The sequence below is a fragment of the Leptopilina heterotoma genome, unplaced genomic scaffold (assembly GCF_015476425.1).
Source record: "Leptopilina heterotoma isolate Lh14 unplaced genomic scaffold, ASM1547642v1 Lhet_14, whole genome shotgun sequence".
NCBI classification, from domain to species: domain Eukaryota; kingdom Metazoa; phylum Arthropoda; class Insecta; order Hymenoptera; family Figitidae; genus Leptopilina; species Leptopilina heterotoma.
Genome location: NW_025110859.1, coordinates 5,587,258 through 5,611,160, shown reverse-complemented (window position 1 = coordinate 5,611,160; position 23,903 = coordinate 5,587,258). Strand labels below are relative to the sequence as shown.

Sequence of the window (23,903 nt, the reverse complement as noted above, 5' to 3'; positions counted from 1 at the left end):
CGATAATTTTAGATTTTTTACCAAAGAGTCGAGACAATTTAATTAGTAAAGTATTTTCCAAAAGCACAAAAATAATGAAGCTAAATCCCATAAAAGAGAAGAAAAAATGTTGAATTTTAAGAAATTCGGATTTTTGAATTTTTGATAATTTTCGATAATTTCACATTTTTTACCAAAGAGTCGAGACAATGTAATAAGTAAAGTATTTTCCAAAAGCACAAAAATAATAAAGCTAAATCCTATAAAAGAGAGGAAAAAATGTTGAATTTTAAGAAATTCGGATTTTTAAATTTTTGATAATTTTCGATAATTTTACATTTTTTACCAAAGAGTCGAGACAATTTAATAAGTAAAGTATTTTCCAAAAGCACAAAAATAATGAAGCTAAATCCCATAAAAGAGAAAAAAAAATGTAGAATTTTAAGAAAATCTGATTTTTGAATTTTTTTGAATTTTCGATAATTTTAGATTTTTTACCAAAGAGTCGAGACAATGTAATAAGTAAAGTATTTTCCAAAAGCACAAAAATAATAAAGCTAAATCCCATAAAAGAGAAGAAAAAATGTAGAATTTTAAGAAAATCTGATTTTTGAATTTTTTTGAATTTTCGATAATTTTAGATTTTTTACCAAAGAGTCGAGACAATTTAATAAGTAAAGTATTTTCCAAAAGCACAAAAATAATGAAGCTAAATCCCATAAATAAGAAGAAAAATTGTTGAATTTTAAGAAAAGCGGATTTTTGAAATTTTTCGAATTTTTGATAATTTTAGATTTTTTACTAAAGTGTCGAGACAATTGAATAAGTAAAGTATTTTCCAAAAGCACAAAAATAATGAAGCTAAATCCCATAAAAGAGAAGAAAAAATGTTGAATTTTAAGAAATTCGGATTTTTGAATTTTTGATAATTTTCGATAATTTTACATTTTTTACCAAAGAGTCGAGACAATTTAATAAGTAAAGTATTTTCCAAAAGCACAAAAATAATGAAGCTAAATCCCATAAAAGAGAAGAAAAAATGTAGAATTTTAAGAAAATCTGATTTTTGAATTTTTTTGAATTTTCGATAATTTTAGATTTTTTACCAAAGAGTCGAGACAATTTAATAAGTAAAGTATTTTCCAAAAGCACAAAAATAATGAAGCTAAATCCCATAAAAGAGAAGAAAAAATGTTGAATTTTAAGAAATTCGGATTTTTGAATTTTTGATAATTTTCGATAATTTTACATTTTTTACCAAAGAGTCGAGACAATTTAATAAGTAAAGTATTTTCCAAAAGCACAAAAATAATGAAGCTAAATCCCATAAAAGAGAAGAAAAAATGTAGAATTTTAAGAAAATCTGATTTTTGAATTTTTTTGAATTTTCGATAATTTTAGATTTTTTACCAAAGAGTCGAGACAATTTAATAAGTAAAGTATTTTCCAAAAGCACAAAAATAATGAAGCTAAATCCCATAAAAGAGAAGAAAAAATGTTGAATTTTAAGAAATTCGGATTTTTGAATTTTTGATAATTTTCGATAATTTTACATTTTTTACCAAAGAGTCGAGACAATGTAATAAGTAAAGTATTTTCCAAAAGCACAAAAATAATAAAGCTAAATCCTATAAAAGAGAGGAAAAAATGTTGAATTTTAAGAAAAACGGATTTTTGAATTTTTGATAATTTTCGATAATTTTACATTTTTTACCAAAGAGTCGAGACAATTTAATAAGTAAAGTATTTTCCAAAAGCACAAAAATAATGAAGCTAAATCCCATAAAAGAGAAGAAAAAATGTAGAATTTTAAGAAAATCTGATTTTTGAATTTTTTTGAATTTTCGATAATTTTAGATTTTTCACCAAAGAGTCGAGACAATTTAATAAGTAAAGTATTTTCCAAAAGCACAAAAATAATAAAGCTAAATCTTATAAATAAGAAGAAAAATTGTTGAATTTTAAGAAAAGCGGATTTTTAAAATTTTTCGAATTTTTGATAATTTTAGATTTTTTACTAAAGTGTCGAGACAATTGAATAAGTAAAGTATTTTCCAAAAGCACAAAAATAATGAAGCTAAATCCCATAAAAGAGAAGAAAAAATGTTGAATTTTAAGAAATTCGGATTTTTGAATTTTTGATAATTTTCGATAATTTCACATTTTTTACCAAAGAGTCGAGACAATGTAATAAGTAAAGTATTTTCCAAAAGCACAAAAATAATAAAGCTAAATCCTATAAAAGAGAGGAAAAAATGTTGAATTTTAAGAAAAACGGATTTTTGAATTTTTGATAATTTTCGATAATTTTACATTTTTTACCAAAGAGTCGAGACAATTTAATAAGTAAAGTATTTTCCAAAAGCACAAAAATAATGAAGCTAAATCCCATAAAAGAGAAGAAAAAATGTAGAATTTTAAGAAATTCGGATTTTTAAATTTTTGATAATTTTCGATAATTTTACATTTTTTACCAAAGAGTCGAGACAATTTAATAAGTAAAGTATTTTCCAAAAGCACAAAAATAATAAAGCTAAATCCCATAAATAAGAAGAAAAATTGTTGAATTTTAAGAAATTCGGATTTTTGAATTTTTGATAATTTTCGATAATTTTACATTTTTTACCAAAGAGTCGAGACAATTTAATAAGTAAAGTATTTTCCAAAAGCACAAAAATAATGAAGCTAAATCCCATAAAAGAGAAGAAAAAATGTAGAATTTTAAGAAAATCTGATTTTTGAATTTTTTTGAATTTTCGATAATTTTAGATTTTTTACCAAAGATTCGAGACAATTTAATAAGTAAAGTATTTTCCAAAAGCACAATAATAATGAAGCTAAATCCCATAAAAGAGAAGAAAAAATGTTGAATTTTAAGAAATTCGGATTTTTGAATTTTTGATAATTTTCGATAATTTCACATTTTTTACCAAAGAGTCGAGACAATGTAATAAGTAAAGTATTTTCCAAAAGCACAAAAATAATAAAGCTAAATCCTATAAAAGAGAGGAAAAAATGTTGAATTTTAAGAAAAACGGATTTTTGAATTTTTGATAATTTTCGATAATTTTACATTTTTTACCAAAGAGTCGAGACAATTTAATAAGTAAAGTATTTTCCAAAAGCACAAAAATAATGAAGCTAAATCCCATAAAAGAGAAGAAAAAATGTAGAATTTTAAGAAAATCTGATTTTTGAATTTTTTTGAATTTTCGATAATTTTAGATTTTTTACCAAAGAGTCGAGACAATGTAATAAGTAAAGTATTTTCCAAAAGCACAAAAATAATAAAGCTAAATCCTATAAAAGAGAGGAAAAAATGTTGAATTTTAAGAAATTCGGATTTTTAAATTTTTGATAATTTTCGATAATTTTACATTTTTTACCAAAGAGTCGAGACAATTTAATAAGTAAAGTATTTTCCAAAAGCACAAAAATAATGAAGCTAAATCCCATAAAAGAGAAGAAAAAATGTTGAATTTTAAGAAATTCGGATTTTTGAAATTTTTCGAATTTTTGATAATTTTAGATTTTTTACTAAAGAGTCGAGACAATTGAATAAGTAAAGTATTTTTCAAAAGCACAAAAATAATGAAGCCTCATCTCATAAAAGAGAAGAAAAAATGTTGAATTTTAAGAAATTCGGATTTTTGAATTTTTGATAATTTTCGATAATTTCACATTTTTTACCAAAGAGTCGAGACAATGTAATAAGTAAAGTATTTTCCAAAAGCACAAAAATAATAAAGCTAAATCCTATAAAAGAGAGGAAAAAATGTTGAATTTTAAGAAATTTGGATTTTTGAATTTTTGATAATTTTCGATAATTTTACATTTTTTACCAAAGAGTCGAGACAATTTAATAAGTAAAGTATTTTCCAAAAGCACAAAAATAATGAAGCTATATCCCATAAAAGAAGAAAAAATGTAGAATTTTAAGAAAATCTGTAATTTTTGAATTTTCGATAATTTTAGATTTTTTACCAAAGAGTCGAGACAATTTAATAAGTAAAGTATTTTCCAAAAGCACAAAAATAATGAAGCTAAATCCCATAAAAGAGAAGAAAAAATGTTGAATTTTAAGAAAATCGGATTTTTGAATTTTTTTGAATTTTTGATAATTTTAGATTTTTTACTAAAGAGTCGAGACTATTAAATAAGTAAAGTATTTTCCAAAAGCACAAAAATACTGAAGCTTAATCTCATAAAAGAGAAGAAAAAATGTTGAATTTTAAGAAATTCGGATTTTTGAATTTTTGATAATTTTAGATTTTTTACCAAAGAGTCGAGACAATTTAATAAGTAAAGTATTTTCCACATTAAAAAGTTTGACATTAAAAAATAAAAAATGCCAATACTTGACCCACAAAATTTAATTTTCAAAACAAACAAATGAATGCAGATAATTTGCTAACGGAAAGGAACTTACGATTATTATAATGTATTTTAATTACATTTTTTTAAAATGTAATTAAAATAATTCAATTATTGTTTTAGATTTTTATAAAATTCTTTCCAAGAATTCAATTATTTACATAAATAATTCGTTGAAAGAATTAATTTCTGTTGATAAATAACAAAGTTATTTCCAGAAATTCAATTATTTTGAGGTATATTTTAATAAAATTCTTGGCGAAATTCAATTATTCTCATAAATGACAATATTCATCACAAGAATTGAATTATTTTTAAAAATACTAAATTTTTTCTTGGAAATTCAATTATTTTAAAAAATCATAATAAAATCGTTTGCAAGAATTCAGTTATTTTCTAATTCATAAATAATAAAATGCTTTTTAGGGATAATTATTTTTATTCATTTTCAAAAAAATTATTAAAGTACCACACATACATTCAATTATTGTCAAAAATTTTGATAGAATACTTTATAAAATTTAATAACTTTTAAAAACTTTTCGCAATTCAATGATTTTCAATAAGATCTACTATTTTCATAAAATTTTCAAACAGAATTCAATTATTTAAAAAAATTTTTGTAAAAATCTTTGTACGAATTGAATTATTTTCACGAATAAATAAAAATTTCTTATTAATACAATTATTTAAATTAGAATTTGCATAAAATTTATTCGAAAAATTATTTGCTTAAATAATTGAATTCATAGAAAAAATTTAATTAAAATTAAAAAAAATAATTGAATTATTTGAAAAAAATTTAATTAAAATTGTATTTAAAACAATTAATTTCTTTCGAATAATTTTATTAAATTTTTGAAAATAATTATTCAATCCTTCCAAAAAATATTAAAAAAACATTGTTTTAAATAATTGATTTTTTCGAGGAATTGAAATGAAGTTTTTAACAATAATTACATTTTTTAAGCAATTCCTGTAAAATTGTATTAAAAATAATTGAAATCCAGCTGTGAATTTTATTATTTATGGAAATAATTGAATAGTTGCTAGGAATTTTATTATAATTCTCAAAAATAATCGAACTACAGAGAAGAATTTTATTATTTTGGAAAATAATTGAATAATTGCGGAAAAGTTTATTAAAATATTTAAAAAGAATTGAATTTCTGTGAAAAATTCTATTATTTTTAAACTAATTGAATTCTTCATAAAAATTTTCTAAACATTGTTTAAAATAATTAATTTTTTCGAAATATAATAAATATTATGAAAATTTTATTTTAAATAATTGATTTTTTGTGGAAAACTTTATTTGTGAAAATAATTGAATTTCTCTATTAATTAATTCAAAATAGTAATAAAAATAATTCAAATTCTCCGATGAGTTTTATTATTTATAAAAATAATTAAATTCATGCTTTTAATCAAAAATTTTTTTTTAAAATTGAATTTTCATGAAGAATTTTATTTATTAGTGAAAGAAATTGAATGATTGTAAAAAATAAATTGCATAAAATTTTGTTAAACAATTGATTTTTTTGAAATTTTTTTGAAAATTAGCGAATTAAAACTAAAAGTAGTGAAAATTCTCTAAAAAAAAATATTATTTATATTCTTTGTTCAGAAAGTTGAATATATAATAATTCTTTTACCTTCTTTATTCTTCAGAATAATTAAAATTTTCGTAATGAAGATTATTTTTAATTTAGGTATCAGACAACAATTTTTTGCGAAATTTAATTTTTCGCGTAAAAGAAAGTTTAATTATTTTCAATTTTGAAAATCTGATGTCAAATTTAAAATTAGTATCAAAATTTATCAAAGTTTTTTTATATACTTTAAAGTTTAAAAATATAATATAATTTGAAAATTTAATTCTAATTAGTTTTTCAGTTATGTGTCATAATAAGTGTTTCTTTAAAAATTATTTAAATTAAAATTACTTAAAATTCTTTACAATAAACTGTGCAATACAACATTCCCGCGAATAATTTGGCTATTAATAAATTAATATTTAATATTAATTTATTGTTGACCAAAGGCCACAACAAATAACCTTAATTATTAATATTTAATATCTTTCAAATGTTTATTTGTTTTACTAATCAGGTACGCTACAGTCTGGAGGACAACACAGATGGTGCTTTCGTAATTGACCCAGTGACCGGTGTGATACGTACAGCAAAAACATTGGATCGTGAATCAGTGGAGAGATACAATATAAAAGCAATAGCTGTCGATAGAGGTTCTCCAAGTCTCTCGTCCTCCGTTCCTGTGATAATAAAAGTCGAGGACATTAACGATTCACCGCCAGCTTTCGAGAGTGATAAAATACTTCTCTACATTTCTGAGAATTCGCCAATCGGTTCGATTGTTGGTGAAATTTACGCACACGATCCCGACGAAGGTCCAAATGCAGTCGTTCAGTATTCAATCATCGGCGGGGAAGATGCAAATAGTTTCCAATTACACACAAGACCAGGTGCGGATCGTGCCGAATTGATGACACTCGACGAACTTGATTACGAATCATCGAAGAAGAAATACGAGCTAGTTATACGTGCCGCATCACCGCCATTAAGATCCGATGCACTTGTTCAAGTACTCGTCACTGACGTGAACGACAATGCGCCCGTTTTAAAAGATTTTCAAATAATTTTCAACAATTTCAAGGATTTCTTTCCACATACACCAATTGGTAAAATACCCGCCGTTGATGCGGACGTTACCGATAAATTAATCTACAGTATTCTCGCTGGTAATAATGCGAATATGATTTCATTGAATCGAACCACGGGGGAAATAACCCTGTCGCCTCAATTAAATACCAATGTGCCTCGAATTGCAACAATGGAAGTGTCCGTCACCGACGGGGTGAATGAAGTAAAAGCCATGATGACCCTCTCCGTCAGATTGATCACCGATAAAATGCTATTTAATTCAATAACAGTGAGGCTCGACGACATGACAGTGGAGGCATTTTTAAGTCCACTTTTCGGTTATTTTCTCGACGGTCTAGCAGCGATTATACCATGTCCAATTGAGAATATATTCATATTCAGCGTGCAAGAGGACACGGACGTGCATGGAAAAATTCTAAATGTCAGTTTCTCGGCGCGTAAAGTAGAGCCGGGCGCAGTTGATGAATTTTACACACCGCAATTTTTGCAAGAACGAGTCTATCTGAATCGAGGTATTCTAGCACGATTGGCACGAGTTATTGTCATGCCGTTCGATGATAATTTATGCGTACGTGAACCTTGTCTAAATTACGAAGAGTGTGTAACCGTTTTGAAATTCGGCAACGCTTCCGGTTTTGCGAGCAGTGATACCGTTTTGTTCAGACCAATTTACCCGGTCACGACGTTCTCGTGTCAGTGCGCGACCGGCTTTACCGGTAGTCGTGAATCCTATCTCTGCGATACGGAGGTAAATCTCTGTTATTCGAATCCTTGTAGAAATGGTGGTACGTGTCAACGGAAGGAAGGCGGGTACACATGCTCCTGCCCTGTGGATTACATAGGCGAGAGTTGTGAAATATCTCTTACGAACGACACCTGCTTGCCTGATGCAGGTGAACCCCCTTGCAAAGGGGGTTCGCAGTGCCAGGGGAGAACTACCGGTGGATTTATTTGCGAGGGTTGTCCGATCATCCCAATGGAGAGTGCGACATCAGTTTGTGAATTGAGAGCGAGGAGTTTTAATCCGACGACATTTTTGACATTTCCTTCGTTGAAGCAAAGACATCGGTTTCATTTGTCTTTGAGATTTGCGACTGAGAGTGTGAATGGGCTTTTGTTGTACAATGGACGTTATAATGAGAAGCATGATTTTGTCGCCTTGGAGATTGTCGATTCGCAGATTGAATTTAGTTTTTCGTTGGGCGATGAGGTGACGAGGGCGACGGCGAGCGTTCCAGGTGGTGTGTCGGACGGTGAATGGCATAAGGTACAAATTTCGTACATTAATCGAACGGTCGTTGTTGCGTTGGATAATTGTGACGTTGCGTTGGCATTGAAGTACGGTGAGAAATTGGGAGCGAAGTGGAATTGCGCTGGGAGGAGTGAACAAATTTTGGAACAACGCTGCAACATTGTCACCGAGACTTGTCATCGGTTTCTAGATCTAACTGGTCCTTTACAATTGGGAGGTCTACCGGCAATACCTTCGAGTTTCCAAGTTCGGAATAAGGATTACACAGGATGTATCAGTGATTTTTATATCGATCATAAATTGATTGATTTGAATTCCTACGTGGCTGATAATGGCACAACGAGCGGTTGTCCTGAGAAGCGGGCTTTTTGTGAATCGACGCCTTGCTATCACGGGGGTAAGTGTCGGGAGGTCTGGTCTGGATATGTCTGCGAGTGCGAGGAAGGCTTCAGCGGTTCGCAGTGCAGTGACTCCGTTATCAAACCGTGGCGTTTCCAAGGCGATGGGCTGTTGAGTTTCAATCCCCTTTTGCGGTTGATACAATTGCCTTGGATTACTGGGTTCAGCATTCGAACGCGGGAGCAAAACACTTTTCTGATGAGTGTCCAAATCGGGCAGAATAGTTCGACGGTGTTTGAGATCAAGGACGGTAGGGTGCTGGTGAACCTCGACGGGACCGAGATTATAAGAACTTGGATCAATATCGCCGATGGGGAGTGGCATCGACTTGACGTTATCTGGCAAAGTGGACAAGTGTCTCTGGATATTGATTATCGTAATCGGCCCCTTATTGCCTCATTGCTTGCTAAATTGCAAGGATTGTACATTGGGAAAATTCTCATAGGCGGTGTGGACGATACTGTGTCGACGGATTTGGCATTCTTTAGTGGATGTATTCAGGATGTGCGGATTGGTACGAATCAGACGATCCTCCAGGAACCAACAATAGAGAGAAATGTTTACAACGGCTGTGGGAGTGAACAGGAATGTCGTGTTGATTGTCCCGAAACGGCGATTTGTGTCAAAAAATGGGAGACGAGTGTTTGCGAATGTGGCAAAGGACACGTGGGTCAAAATTGCGAACGTGTTTGTGACGTGAATCCTTGCAGTGACTCTGGAACGTGTGTGGAGGATTTTTACACCGAAAAGGGTTATAAGTGTGAATGTAAATCGGAGGAATATTCCGGTGAGTATTGTGAGATGAAAGCTGATCAGCCATGTCCGTCGAATTGGTGGGGTTCTCCGGTTTGCGGTCCGTGTCATTGTGACGAGTCAAGGGGCTACGATCCGTCTTGCAATAAAACAACCGGCGAATGCTACTGTAAAGAGAATCATTATCAATTACCAGGTCAAGACGAATGTATTCCTTGTGATTGTTATCTAACCGGAAGTTTCACGCCCCGTTGTGATAGTGAAAATGGACAGTGTCCATGTCGACCGGGAGTCAGTGGAAGATCGTGCACGGCTTGTCCTACAACTTTGGCCGAAGTCACTTTAGAAGGTTGTCAAGTTGTCTACACTGGTTGTCCGAGATCCTATTCCCAAGGACTCTGGTGGAATCGAACTGATTTTGGTTCAACTGCCTTGGCATCGTGTCCGGGAAAGGCGATTGGTAAAGCTTCTCGATCATGTGATGATGAACTTACCAGTTGGCAACCACCGGATTTATTCAATTGCACCTCTGAAGCTTTTATCAAACAACGGGAAAAATTATCGGACCTTGAGGCTAAATTGAAGGTACTGAATACCTATGAGGCTATACAAACCGCAAATGATTTGCATCACGCCATGAGTGTCACGAAAAATATGTATGGAGCTGATATATTGGTTGCTGAATCACTACTAACAATGTTGTTACGTTACGAGGAAAGTCTACACGGTTTGAATTTAACTCACAGTCAAGATAAGGATTACGTTTTCCACTTAATCAGCATTGCCGGCGAAGTTTTGAAAGAAAAACATCTTGAAAGTTGGAGCAGAATTGAATCCCTGACGAAAATGGGTCCAGACACTATTTTAGAAGCGATGGATAATTATTTGAAAACTTTGACAACTTCCCAGCAAGATACATTCACGAGTCCCTTCGAAGTCGTCGATTCGAATGTCGGTAAGAAATATAGAAAATATTCTTAATAATTTTTAATTTAATAATTGTTTCTTAAATCCATTTATTTGAAATTGTTTAAATTTTCTGATCGTTTGTCTAAATTTGCAGTTCTCGGTTTGGATGTTATTACATCGGAGAGTTTGTACGGTTTCGAGGCAATGGAGTACAAAGAAGATCTAACGGTCTCAACACCAAGACCATTTGATGCTGATAAAAAAGTTGTACTGCCGGATACATCCGCTTTTCTAACGTCACCAAATCATCTCGGTCAATCGGTCAGCTTTCCAAAGTACAACAATTATATGGCCGATCCGAAAAAGTTCGATCCTTACACAAAAGTTCATGTGCCGGTGAAATTATTGGGAATCAAGACTGTTGATCATGGTGATCTCAATGTGAAAAATAGTTTGAATGGAGGAAAGGCGATCTTGAGTTATGTTCAGTATCGAGAATTGGGAGCACTTTTGCCTCGCAGGTAACTTTTTTTAATTTAACAGTTGTCACCGCTTTAAGTAATTTATTTGCTTCGACTATTTTTTAAATCTTGAATTTTTAAGAATTATTCAATTTTAAATATTCACATTTTATTTTCCTTTTTTAATTTTAGCTTCAAGTTTAATAATATTAAACTTTTTACTCACTCTGTCGCTGAAATTCATTTTAATTCAATTATTTTGAAAAATTTTAAGATTGATCATTAATTTTGATTAAATTCTTTATATGAGAATTTAAATATTTTAAATACAATTTTAAATAAATTTCTCGAAAAAATTTAATGACAGGGCTTGAACTAGGTCCGTAAATCACGTAAAGCTCCGTAAATTTGCTTCAAGTCCGTAAAAGTCAGAAAAGGTCAGAAATTACAAATGATTGCAGAAATTCAATTATTTTCAAAAGTAATAAAATTTTTCGCTGAAATTCAATTATTTTCAAAAGTTTTTATAAATTTCTTGGCAAAATTTCAAAAATTTTCCTTAGTTCAATGATTTTTAATATCTACTATTTTGATAAAATTTCCCAAAAGAATTCAATTATTTAAAACAAATTTAATGAAATTTTACGCCAGCCTTTAATTTATTAAATTTATTATTTTCATAAAGTAATAAAAATTTCACATGAATTCAATTATTTACAAATTTTATATAAATTTCTTCGCAATCTTTCAATTATTTTCGTAAATAATTAAATTCTTTTTAGAAATTCAATTATTTTCATAAATAATAAAACTCATTGTAGAATTTCAATTATTTTTCATACAATTTTAATCGAATTCCTCGAAAAAAGTAATTATTCTTAAAAAGTTTATTAGAATTCGTCAAAAGAATTCAATTATTTAAAAATTTATTGATAAAAATCTTTATGAGAATTCAATTTTAAGAAACATGCAATTTTTTCAATAAATTATTTACTTTTGTATTTAAATAAATAAATAATGAATTAAACATATTGGATTTATAGAAGAATTATTTTCAATACAATTTTAATGGAATTCCTCAAAAAATGTAATTATTCTTAAAAATTTTAGTAAAATTTATTAAAGAAATTCAATTATTTTAAAAACCTTTGCTACAATTTATTTATTAGAATTTCAGAATTATTTTCAATACATTTTTAATTAAATTTCTCCAAAGAATTAAATTATTTTCCAAAATTTTAATGAAATTCTTTGTGACAATTCAATTTTTTTTATAATAATTTCAATAAAATCCATCTTCGTATAAATTTAATTAATTTCAAAAATTTGTCAATATTCAATTATTTTCAATATCTATTATTTCAATAACATTTTACAAAAGAATTCAATTGTTTGAAAAAAAATTTTAATAAAATTCGTGGCAGAATTCCAATTATGTTCCACAAAAATTACAAAAATTCTCGTCAAAATTTCAATTATCTTTATAAATAATAAAATTTTTTTCCGAAATTCAATTATTTTCAAAAATTTGAATAAAATTCGTGGCTGAATTCAATTATGTTCAATACGATTTTCATCAAATTTCTCGAAAAATGAAATTATTCTTCAAAATTTATTGATAAAAGTCTCTATGAGAATTCAATTTTAAAAATATAAGCAATTATTCAATAAATTGTTTTTTTTGTATGTAAATAATTGGAGAATTTACGAATAATTGAAATTTTTGTAAAATTGAATTGTAAACAAATAAATTAGAAAATTCTTAAAGAATTTTTTCAAAAATGATTAAAAATAATGCATTTATAGAAGAATTTTAGTTAAAAATACGAAAAAACAATATAATTTTGGAAAAGTTACAAATTATTGCAGAAATTCAATTATTTTCAATAGTAAAAAAATTTTTACAGGGATTCAATTATTTCGTAAATAATTAAATTCTTTTTAGGAATTCAATTATTTTCATAAATAATAAAACTCATCGCAGAATTTAAATTATTTTTAATTCAATTTTAATCGAATTCCTCAAAAAACGTAATTATTCTTAAAAATTTGATTAAAATTGGTCGAAAGAATTTAATTATTTTTATTTATTTAAAATTTCAATTATTTTTATAAAGAATAAAATTTTTCTTCGAAATTCAATTATTTTCAAAAATAATAAAATTCGTGGCTGAATTTCATTTATTTTAATTGCAATTTTAATCAAATTTCTCGAAGAACGTATAATTATTCTTAAAAATTTGAAAAGAATTCAATTATAGCGTCAATTTTTAGAAATAATTGAATTTTGAAATTAATTTTTTTTGAAAAATTTTAATTTATTTTTTTAATTTTACTTTAATTTTTTATTTTCTAAAATAAATTTAATTAAATAATTTACGAATAATTAAAATTTCGTAAAATTGAATATTTTAAACATTTGTATTCTTGAAAATAATAATTGAATTGATAACGATTTTATCACTCAGTCATCTTTATAATTATTAATAAAACATGAAGAAATCGATCATTCCGAGTCGAAGACTCGGATTTATCGATACCTTCATGTTTTATAGTTATAAATTTAATTTATAGTTTTAAGTAAAATGTTTTCTTATTTGACTTGGACTGATTTTATTGTTATCAGTAATTGGTCCATAATTTTTCAATTTTGGTCCGTAAAGTTCGTATTTTGAAATACTTTCACTAGTTCGATCCCTGTCATTATTTTCAAAAATTTAAATTATATTTTTAGGGAAATTTAAATTATTTTCATAATTAATTGGTTCATTTTCTTTTGTTTAAATACCGCAAAGTACTTGATGAATATTTCTAGATTCGATGATTCGGTGACAGTCAGATGGGGTGTTGAAGTGGCTGTTGGTTCTCCAATTATCACCGTATCAGTTTTAATTCCTTCGGAAAGTGGATATAAATCTTTGAGCGGAGTGCCCCTTCAATCACCAGTTCAAGTTCGTTTGTGGCTCAGCGAAGATGACGGCTCAAAAAGACGTACAAATCCACAATGCGTACATTGGAGTACAGCAAGAGGGTAAAATTTTTATTTATTCATTCAGATTTCATTTTCAGAATTAGATTTTATTTTTTTTTCTAAAAGAAATAAATAGAATTATAAAAATTCTTTATTTAATTAAACGGAAAGTAATATTATCGAAAAGTTAGTAATTATAAATTAAAAGTAGTTCAATATGAAGAAATACTAATTTCTTCCCTGTTTTTCCAGCTTCGGCGAATGGAGTCGAATGGGTTGCACAACCGAAATGGACGATACAAATATAAAAGAGGGACGAATGGTGAATTGCTCATGTGTCACTCTATCGACATTCGCGGTATTGACTGATGTTTTAGATCTCGAATATGTGCCAGAACCATCATTACTCGAGGATGTGACGAGTTACAGTGCTTTTATGCTCGCACTGCCATTATTATTGTCAGCATTACTTATTTTAGCATTGATACGAGGAACTGCAACGAATTCAAATAGTATTCACAAGAATTTAGTATTTTGCGTATTTCTCGCTGAATTATTATATTTAATTGCATTGAAGGCGAGGAATCCATTGATTGCAAATGAATTCCCCTGTAAACTTATTGCCATTGGATTACATTACACATGGCTTAGCGCATTCGCTTGGACTTTAGTTGATTCTATTCATTTGTATCGAATGCTGACCGAAATGAGGGATGTGAATCATGGACAAATGAGATTTTACTATACAATGGGCTATGGATTTCCAGCAATTATCGTTGGACTGAGCATTGGAGTGCGGGCCGATCAATATGGAAACTTTTACTTGTATGTTGAAGAAATATTTTTTATAACAAATAATTGCAGTAGTTGATATTAGTTAATTAATATAATATAATAATGTTTTCCAAATTAGGAATTTTTATTAAAAGTTCTGGAAAAATTAAATTTTTAGAATTCATAAGAAAAATTCTGAATTTTTGTGTCTTTCTTGTTTGAGTCATAATACTCAACTATAAATATTCAACTATAAAATTACCACGAATTCTAATACAAAACCTTTAATTAATTTAATTTTAAAAGAGTTGCGTTTACAATTTGCATAAATAAATGAACTTTCAAACGGTTTCAATTTGAAATTTTATAACATTCAATGTTGAATAAATTTATATTAGAAATAATGAACTTAGATTTTTTAAAAATATTAATTAATTATTAAAAATAATGGATTTATAGAAGAATTTTAGTTAAAAGCACTAAAAAATTGAATTTTCAAGAATTTACAAATTATTGCAGAAATTCAATGATTATTTTCAAAAGTAATAAAATTCTTATCACAAAATTTATAATTATGTTTAAAATTTTAAAAAAAAATCTTGACAAAATCCCAATTATTATCTTTATAAATAAAAAAATTCTTCTTCAAAATTCAATTATTTACAAAAATTTTAATAAAATTCTTGGCAAAATTTCATTTTACGTTTTTTTTTCCAGTTGCTGGCTCTCGGTTTATGAAACAGTGATTTGGGCGATGATTGGTCCAATTTGTATAGCGATTTTCCTAAATTTCTGTATACTGATAATGTCCGTTCGCGCGGCGTTTACGCTGAAGGAACATATTTTGGGATTTGGCAATCTAAGAACTCTGTTGTGGTTGTCGGTCGCCTCACTGCCATTGCTAGGTGCCACTTGGACCCTGGCTGTTCTCAGTGCCTCGGAAAACTCGCCTACATTGTCCTATGTACTCAGCATTGCCATTGTCATTCACGCTGCCTTTAGTCTAATTGGCTATTGTTTTATCAATGGCCGTGTTAGAAGAAATTTGTATCTAAGTATCCTGAGATGTTTAGGAAAGAAAACTCCTCTTCTTGAGGGGAGTATGGGAAATGCAAGTAGCAATCAGAATGTAAATAGTCATTCGGTAAGATATTCTTTTAATTTACTTCTTTTAATTTTCTTTTCTAGTTCACATTTTTGTTATTTAATATTTTTTTATTTAAAAATTTTAAAACAATTCAAATTTTTAAAATGATTAAATTTTTTCAAAATTATTAAATTTAAAAATAACTTTCATAAAGTTAATAATTATAATTTCTTGGCAAAATTTCAATTATTTTCAAAAATAAAATGCATTTTCCTCAATTCAATGATTTTCAATATCTACTATTTTAATAAAATTTTCCAAAAGAATTCAAAATTATTTAATTATAAATTTTTACTTCTAAATATTTTATTTTTTATTTGAACTTCCTTTGAATTTTTTTTATGGAGATCAGGGAAAAATTGAAAGTTCTGTCTGGAAATCAGGGAAAAATAAAATCTAATTCTTGTGTCAACTTAGTAGATCTTCATAGTTTTTAATTTTGATTTAGATATTTATTTTTAATTTTTGAAATTAAATTTTTTTTAATTTTACAGCGATCTGCATTGGCGTATTCGTCAGCGTACAGCGGAACGGAGTCCGTGTGCAGAAGAGTTCACGTTGGAGTTTCAACGAGCAGTACAACATCGAGAAGTACAAATAAAACTGGTTCGAGTCCTTATCGAAGTGACGCACATCTTCGTCATACATCGACATCCACCAGTAATTACAATAGTGATCGTGATCCTTATGCGTCGTCCAGGGGTGGTCAGCATTCAAATTTACACTCTAGACAAGGTAATGTTATCGAAATTAAATTATTACTTCTATATTTTATTTAATTACTCTATCAATTTTTTTGCTAACGATTATAAAGAAGACTTTTTAGATTCAATTATAAAAGTATTCTTTAATTTCCAGAAGGTGGCGATCAACGCAGAGACTCGGAATCCGATTCCGATGGTTCACAAGCTGATGCAGGCGGCAGAAGTCTAGATTTAGCGAGTTCACACAGTTCGGACGATGAGGATGTCACTTCAAAATCGCACAAAAATATGGGCGTCTCAACGCAACAACCCGTAACGCACAGCTATCTTCCGAATATTCACAACACTGCCACTGATCATTTGAACATTATCTGTTCAAATACAGAACTTTTCCCTAATATCAAGCCAATTTATGCCCCGAGGTGGAGTTCGCAACTACCCGAAGCATATTTGCCATCAAACGGTAATTTATATTTTTCTATCTTATTTCTACTAATATCAGGGAAAAAGAAAATAATTTTTTGTGTCAATCCTGAATAATTAATTTCTAATTATAGTAATTTTAATTCTAATTATTTAAAACAGTTGATATCCGCGGAAGTCAATGGTCTGGTGGTACAATATCGGACAACGAAATAGCCTCTAATAAAACGTCAAGTCCAAATCCGTTGCCTTATCCTGATATGAATTCGCCTATGAAGAATCATCAGATGGACGAGAATTGTTCCGAGGTTGAGGAGAAATTACATCATCTCGGTGAAAAATATCTCTTTCCTTATACTGCCGAAGAAGATCATACCGTGTCGCCAACGCCATATTTATTATCCATGTCATCGCGAATATTAAATTCAAGTATGAGTCATCATTCACAAAATTCAAATCATGAGAATGTGAGCGGTTCCGAGAGGTATGGTAGTTTAAAGAGGGGACAAAGTTTACATGGTTCACAGCACGATAATTTGAATGGTACCGATAGATATGGAAGTTTAAAGAGAGGAAAAATTACGCCAACAGTATTGGAGGGTACACCGGAATATATTTTGCCAATGAGCGATAGAATATTGGCCAGTTCTCTCACTCACGATTTGCAATATAGCAATGAATTGGCCGCTCTCAGAGAACATCAGCAACCAGAGTATGAACAAACTATCGCCGAGGCAGAGTGAGTAATCTTTCAAATAATAATTATAATAATAATATAATAATACATAATCACTAAAATAGATAATAATAAAAATAACAGTAACGATTAATAGATATTAAAAATAATTAAATAACAATAAGTAGTAATAATAACAAATAATAATAACAATAATCAAAATGGTGACGATAAATAATAATAGTGATAAAAATAATAAAATGATTTATTTTTAGAAGTAACTAGGTAAAAGAAACTAAAAATGACGATTAGTTATTAACTATTAGTTAATTAGTTAATTTAAAAATAAACCCAGTAAGTTTTATTCAATTGAGCAGGTCTCGGAAATTATGACTTTTTTCGAATATTTTTCAAAAAATCCGACTTATGTCACAAACATTAATCTTTGGTAAAAAATTTATTTAAAAATACTTGTAAATAAAATAATGAAAATAATGATACTTTTAGAAAAATGTAAGACTTTTACAAATTTAAAAAAAAAATAAAGTTTAGAAATCAAAACATGTTAGAAAATTTGTTTTTAGAAATATAATAAATATAATAATAATAAAAATGTAGAACTATAAAAAATCATAAATTGATTTGAATTTTCATTTTGACTTTTGAAAATTTAAGAAAAATTAGGAAGAGTTATAGTTTGCAGTTTTTATAAAATACTTGAATTTTTGTATTAAAAAAATTGAATTCTCGATTAACTTTCTAAAATGTATTAAAAACTAGCAAGTTTTCACGCGGAATAATAGTAATAATAACATTCTTCATAAGAATTCAATTATTTTTATAAATAGTAAATTTTTTTACAAAAACTCAATTATTTTTAAACAAAATTTTAATAATAATTCAATTATTTTCTTAATTCGTTATAAAGAATTACAATAGAATTCAACTATTTTCTAAAATTTAATAAATTCTTCGAAAAAATTCAATTATATTTCTAAATAGTAAAATTCTGTGCAAAAAAATTAATTATTTTTAATACAATTTTAATAAAAGTTCATGAAAGAATTCAATTTTTAAACAAATTTTTTTAAAAAATTTAATTATTATCAAGAAAATTTTACGAAAGAATTCAATTATTTTTTTAAATAGTAAAATCTTTGCAGAAATTCAATTATATTTTCAAAAAAAAAATTTTCACGAAAGAATTCAATTTTTTTCTTAATTCGTTATAAAAAATTACAATAGAATTCAATTATTTTCCAAACTTTTAATAAATTCTTCGAAAAAATTCAATTATTTTTAATACAATTTTAATAAAATTTCATGAAAGAATTCGAATTTTTTAAAAAAATTTAATTATTTTCTAAAAAATTTCACGAAAGAATTCGATTTTTTTCTTAATTCGTTATAAAAAATTTCAATATAATTCAATTATTTTCTAAAATTTTAATAAATTCTTCGAAAAAATTCAATTATATTTCTAAATAGTAAAATTCTTTGCAAAAAATCCATTATTTTTAAAGAAAATTTTAATAACTTTTTACGAACGAATACAATTATTTTCTAAAATTTCATTAAATTCTTCGAAACAATTTAATTATATTTATAAATAGTACATTTCTTTGCGAAAAATTCAATTATATTCGAAACAATTTCACAAAAAAGTTCAATTTTTATCTTAATTCGTTATAGAAAATTTCAATAGAATTCAATTATTTTCTAAAATTTTAATAAATTCTTCGAAAAAATTCAATTATATTTCTAAAATTAGTAAAATTCTTTGCAAAAATTCAATTATTTTTAATCCAATTTTAATAAAATTTCATGAAAGAATTCAATTTTTAAACAAATTTAAAAAAAAAAATTCAATATTTATTTTCTAAACTTTTAATAATCCTTCGAAACAATTCTATTATTTTTGTAAATAATAAAATCTTTGCAAAAATTCAATTATTTTCAAAAAATTTCACGAAAGAATTCAATTTTTTTCTTAATTCGTTATAAGAAATTTCAATAGAATGCAATTATTTTCTAAAATTTTAATAAATTTTTCGAAAAAATTCAATTATTTTTTTAAATAGTAAAATCTTTGCAAAAATTCAATTATATTCAAAACAATAAAATTTCACGAAAGAGTTCAATTTTTATCTTAATTCGTTATAAAAGATTTCAAAAGAATTTAATTATTTTCTAAAATTTTAATAAATTCTTCGAAAAAATTCAATTATATTTCTAAATAGTAAAATTCTTTGCAAAAATTCAATTATTTTTAATCCAATTTTAATAAAAGTTCATAAAAGAATTCAATTTTTAAACAAATGTTTAAAAAAAAATTCAATTATTTTCTAAATTTTTAATAATCCTTCGAAACAATTCAATTACTTTTTCAAAAAGTAAAATCTTTGCAAAACTTAAATTATTTTCAAAAAAATCTTTGCAAGAATTCAATTATTTTCAACAAAATTTCACGAAAGAATTCAATTTTTTTTTCTTAATTCGTTATAAAAAATTTTTCAACACAATTCAATTATTTTCTACATATTTAATAAATTCTTCGAAAAAATTCTATTATGTTTCTAAATAGTAAAATTCTTTGAAAAAATTCAATTATTTTTAATACAATTTTAATAAAATTTAATGAAAACTTAGAATTAAAGTTATTATTGGGACAAGGAAAAAGAGTTTTCTGTAATTGAGGGAAATAGAAATTTAAATTTTTCAACAACACGAATAAAGTTGATTCGAGGCCTGATATGAAATTTTACAATAATAATAAAATAATAAAATAAAAGCAACCGTACAAGGCTTCTTAAAAAAATTAATTGAACCATCAAAATAAAAGTAATTCAAGTTACTGAAATTTTCGTTACATTACTAAAGAAATAAATAACCTTTACTAATTGAATTTGGTGAATTTTTTGGTTGTAAAGCATTTTTTAATACCTTTTGATAATATTTCTTTGGTTTTGGATATATTTTTGGTTTGATATTAGATGGTGTTGGAACGTTCTTAACTAATTGTAGTGTCTTTTCTATATTCTGCTTTCCTCAACAAATGATGACGCTTCAGTGAAGAGGTACGATTTCTTTTTTAATTCCATAGAATATGTTCACTGTGAAATTTTTATTTTCTCAAAATTTGAAAATATTTTATAATAAACCAATTTAATGATTTTAAAAATAATAAATTTAATACCTTAAATAAATTTATTTTTATTTTAATAAATATTTATAGTTTTTAACTGAAATCAATAAAATAAATATTTTTGAACTTTAAAATTAAAAAAAAAAACACTTTCACAGAAGAACTATATATTTTGCAAATTTTCCAACCGAGTGAAAAATTCATAAAAAAAAATGTTTCTTTTATTTCAGGAAGGATATTAATGCTGAAACGTCCGTTTGACAATCTTCACCTACAAAAAACAAAAAAAAAAGTCGTACAAAGAAATATTTTAGAGTATCCATTTTACAAGAAGCGAATTAAAGTTTTTAGTAACTAAATATAAATATATATTTTAGGCAGTGGCCATTGTGCTTAAAACGCGTAGCCATATTGATTAGCAAAAAAAAATTATATGTGTGAGTGCCTATTTGTATTATCTTCGCAAAATGCTTAATAATATTTACTTCGATATTAATTAATATTTAGCGAAACATGAATTTTTTTTAAAGCTCATTTAGAAATAACCGGATTCGTTGGCAATTGTCTGCACACTGTAGGTAAAAAAAAGTATGTATGATGTGTGTAAGTAAATTGATAAGACTGAATGATTCTTTTTCTCTTATATATAAAAAAAGAAAACAAACAATTCAGTTTCGATCAACTATATTTATAAGTATTAATTATTTGCAATGAAATTCTCGACTGAAAGACAATTGTTTAAAAAACGAATTCCGGTGCGTAAAACTCATTGATCTCTAGCTCATTTCGTCCTGTGTACTTAAATATTGTAAAACTTTGTACCTTACTTTTATAATTTAGTACTGTGCAATGTCTACATTCCCAGTGATCTTCTTTTTAATTATTTAGATTTTTATATTTTTCCACTTCTTTTTACATGCCAAGCAAATTCGTAAAAGAAAGGGAGAAAAAAAGAACGAAACTTATAATAAGTGTCATGTAATACTCAAAAAAAAATCTTTTTGTATATATTTATATACGAAGAAATTCGAAAAAATACAAATAATTTATATACCTTGAAAATGGTCTTTCCTTTTTAAATATAAAATACCGATTTTCATTCTTTATATATATATATGGCTTATTTTTCGAATTATCAATTAATTGGCGCCTATTTCTCCGTTTACACATCGTTAATAAAAATGACTTTTTTTATTCTTATTTTGAAAAATAAATTACAATAGATTAAAAGAGTGCTGTCTCTATTTCAATGCGATAATTTATCAAATTTCCGCATTAAAATAGAAAAAGAGAGATGTAAAAATTGATATACAATGATTGCATGTTGTCGGGGGGAGGAATATATGTTTCGATTTATTTCATTATCAGATATAATATTCGCTGATTTTTATTTGGGACGCGTAAAAATCATTCGACTTTTTTTTTAATATATAATATATATTTTTATATATTTATATTTCATCAAAACTAATTTGATTGCGCTTTGGCTGTAGACTTTTTTTCCCGTAAAAAAAAACATTCTCTTTGTTTATAATAATAAACAATAATTAATTGACTAAACAATCGCAATCAAAAAAGATTCAATGCCTAATGCGTTTACGTATATATAATATATATGACGGCTATAAACTAATTTTATAAAGACTAGGATGCTATACGGTACTTTCCGTATCTGATGCCACAGAAAGTGTTTGTAATTTTGGCACCGAATAATTTTCCACATGACTTGAATTCGATGTTCGATTAGAAACCCTTTCCAATGTTGTGGGCGCTGAGGGAACGTCTTGATTCGCTTTTGGAGGTATCGGCGGAGGACTCACCTTAAAAATTATAATAATAAATTTTTATTTTCAAAATCAAAATTATTATTTCATAAAAAAATATTTTGGTTGCCACAGATTAAAGAAATCAAAGACACGTCAGAGAATTATATCAAAAGTTATTGGAAAAAGTATTAAATTTCTAGAATTGTTAAAAAAAACTGATTTTTAGGATCCAGCAATCTTTGAAAATATTAAAATCTAGCAAATGTTACGCCCGCTAGCGCGCGAAACGTGATTTTCTATTTATTATTGTTATGCAAATTAGAAAACTTTTTATTTTCAAATATATATTTTCAAAATAATTTCATAATCAAAATTTAAAAAATTCACTTATTAAGTAAAAAATTTCAATTTCAAAATATTCAAAAAAAGGAAAAACTTTTTTTTTGTGGCAACCCTATAGAAAAATTTGTGCAATTAAAAATACTTTACCTCTTCATCGGGAAGAATTTGGGAACCATGGAATGTACCACTAGGAAAATTGTTACTTGTACAAGTAGTATTTAAAGCGTTTATCACAGAAGGTGGTGAAATATTCATTATCTCGTTGCATTTGGTTCGTGGTACAAAGTCTTCGTAACTAAGATTATTTAAATGTGTTAATTGTGGATTAAAATCCAAGAGACTCGCGGTCGAAATTCCACTGTCTCGTAAGTCATTAGTTTCGCTTTGCTGATCGGAATCATCCTCAACGCTCCATTCTGTGCTACGTTTTTGTATTGGTCGTTTTGGCGGCGCTGGCGGTCCAATTGAACTCGCTATCGAATCTCTCTTATCCAAAGCTGATGACAAAATTTATTTTTTTAATAATAAGAATTTTTAATTTTTAAATTGAATTGAATTTAATTTTTAAAGTATTTTTAATCAAAACTTTAAATATTTGTTTTTTATATTTTAGTTATTAGAAAGAAAATTTTAATTGTTTTATAGGGAAAAAAATTTGCCAATTAATTATTACTTACTGCAGCTTCTTGGAGGAAGTGGTGGCGCTGGTTCGGATCCTGATTCACTCCAGGAGGTTCTCACATTTGTCTGATCACCACTGTCAGTTGGAGTTGGCAGCGAATGTCTCAGTGGCAATTTTGGACTCAAGGGTTTACTGTGAGTCCTCTGGTGCGTTGGTCTCGGTGGAGTTGTTCCATAACCCACCGATCGGGGTCGAACTTCCCTCTGTGGAATCGGTGGCGGGGTTTGATTCTGACCAAAGACATCAACCTTCGTGTAAAATCCTTCGTCCTCGAGCATTCCGTCAATCTCTGTGTGTGACATTCGACAACCCACTGTATCCAACGTCACTGGATGCTTATCGCCAATCGGAAGCGGAGGCAAAGGGGAACTAATAGGAGAACATTAAAAATAATTATTAATTCAAATTTCATTAATTGTATCATTGTAATTCATTCAGTTTTATTAAATTTTCAGGGTTGTC

The 23,903-nt window shown here is 27.3% G+C and overlaps 2 protein-coding genes across 6 annotated transcripts in view; one reads left to right on the top strand and one right to left on the bottom strand.

Annotated features, from left to right (window-relative positions):
* The window catches only part of LOC122497842 (protocadherin-like wing polarity protein stan), a 51,078-nt gene extending 29,365 nt beyond the window's left edge, over positions 1-21,713 (top strand). For 2 of the 4 annotated variants that reach the window (XM_043605186.1, XM_043605187.1), the window contains exons 5-13: positions 6,466-10,396; positions 10,505-10,871; positions 13,627-13,842; positions 14,035-14,607; positions 15,274-15,700; positions 16,198-16,438; positions 16,562-16,870; positions 16,993-17,569; positions 20,882-21,713. In XM_043605186.1, the coding sequence (XP_043461121.1) occupies positions 6,466-10,396; positions 10,505-10,871; positions 13,627-13,842; positions 14,035-14,607; positions 15,274-15,700; positions 16,198-16,438; positions 16,562-16,870; positions 16,993-17,569; positions 20,882-20,912 (6,672 nt within the window). In that variant the 3' untranslated portion in view covers positions 20,913-21,713. Of the gene's footprint in view, positions 1-6,465; positions 10,397-10,504; positions 10,872-13,626; positions 13,843-14,034; positions 14,608-15,273; positions 15,701-16,197; positions 16,439-16,561; positions 16,871-16,992; positions 17,570-20,499; positions 20,584-20,881 lie in introns of all 4 variants that reach the window. The other 2 variants (XR_006301178.1, XM_043605188.1) reach the window with 2 other exon arrangements.
* A 37-nt stretch (positions 21,714-21,750) lies between these two features.
* LOC122497843 (dedicator of cytokinesis protein 3) overlaps positions 21,751-23,903 on the bottom strand; it is a 78,568-nt gene continuing 76,415 nt past the window's right edge. The window contains exons 16-18 of one of the 2 annotated variants that reach the window (XM_043605189.1): positions 23,437-23,810; positions 22,907-23,256; positions 21,751-22,471 (exon numbers count right to left, since the gene is read on the bottom strand). In XM_043605189.1, the coding sequence (XP_043461124.1) occupies positions 22,304-22,471; positions 22,907-23,256; positions 23,437-23,810 (892 nt within the window). In that variant the 3' untranslated portion in view covers positions 21,751-22,303. The remainder of the gene's footprint in view (positions 22,472-22,906; positions 23,257-23,436; positions 23,811-23,903) is intronic. The other variant, XM_043605190.1, reaches the window with a different exon arrangement.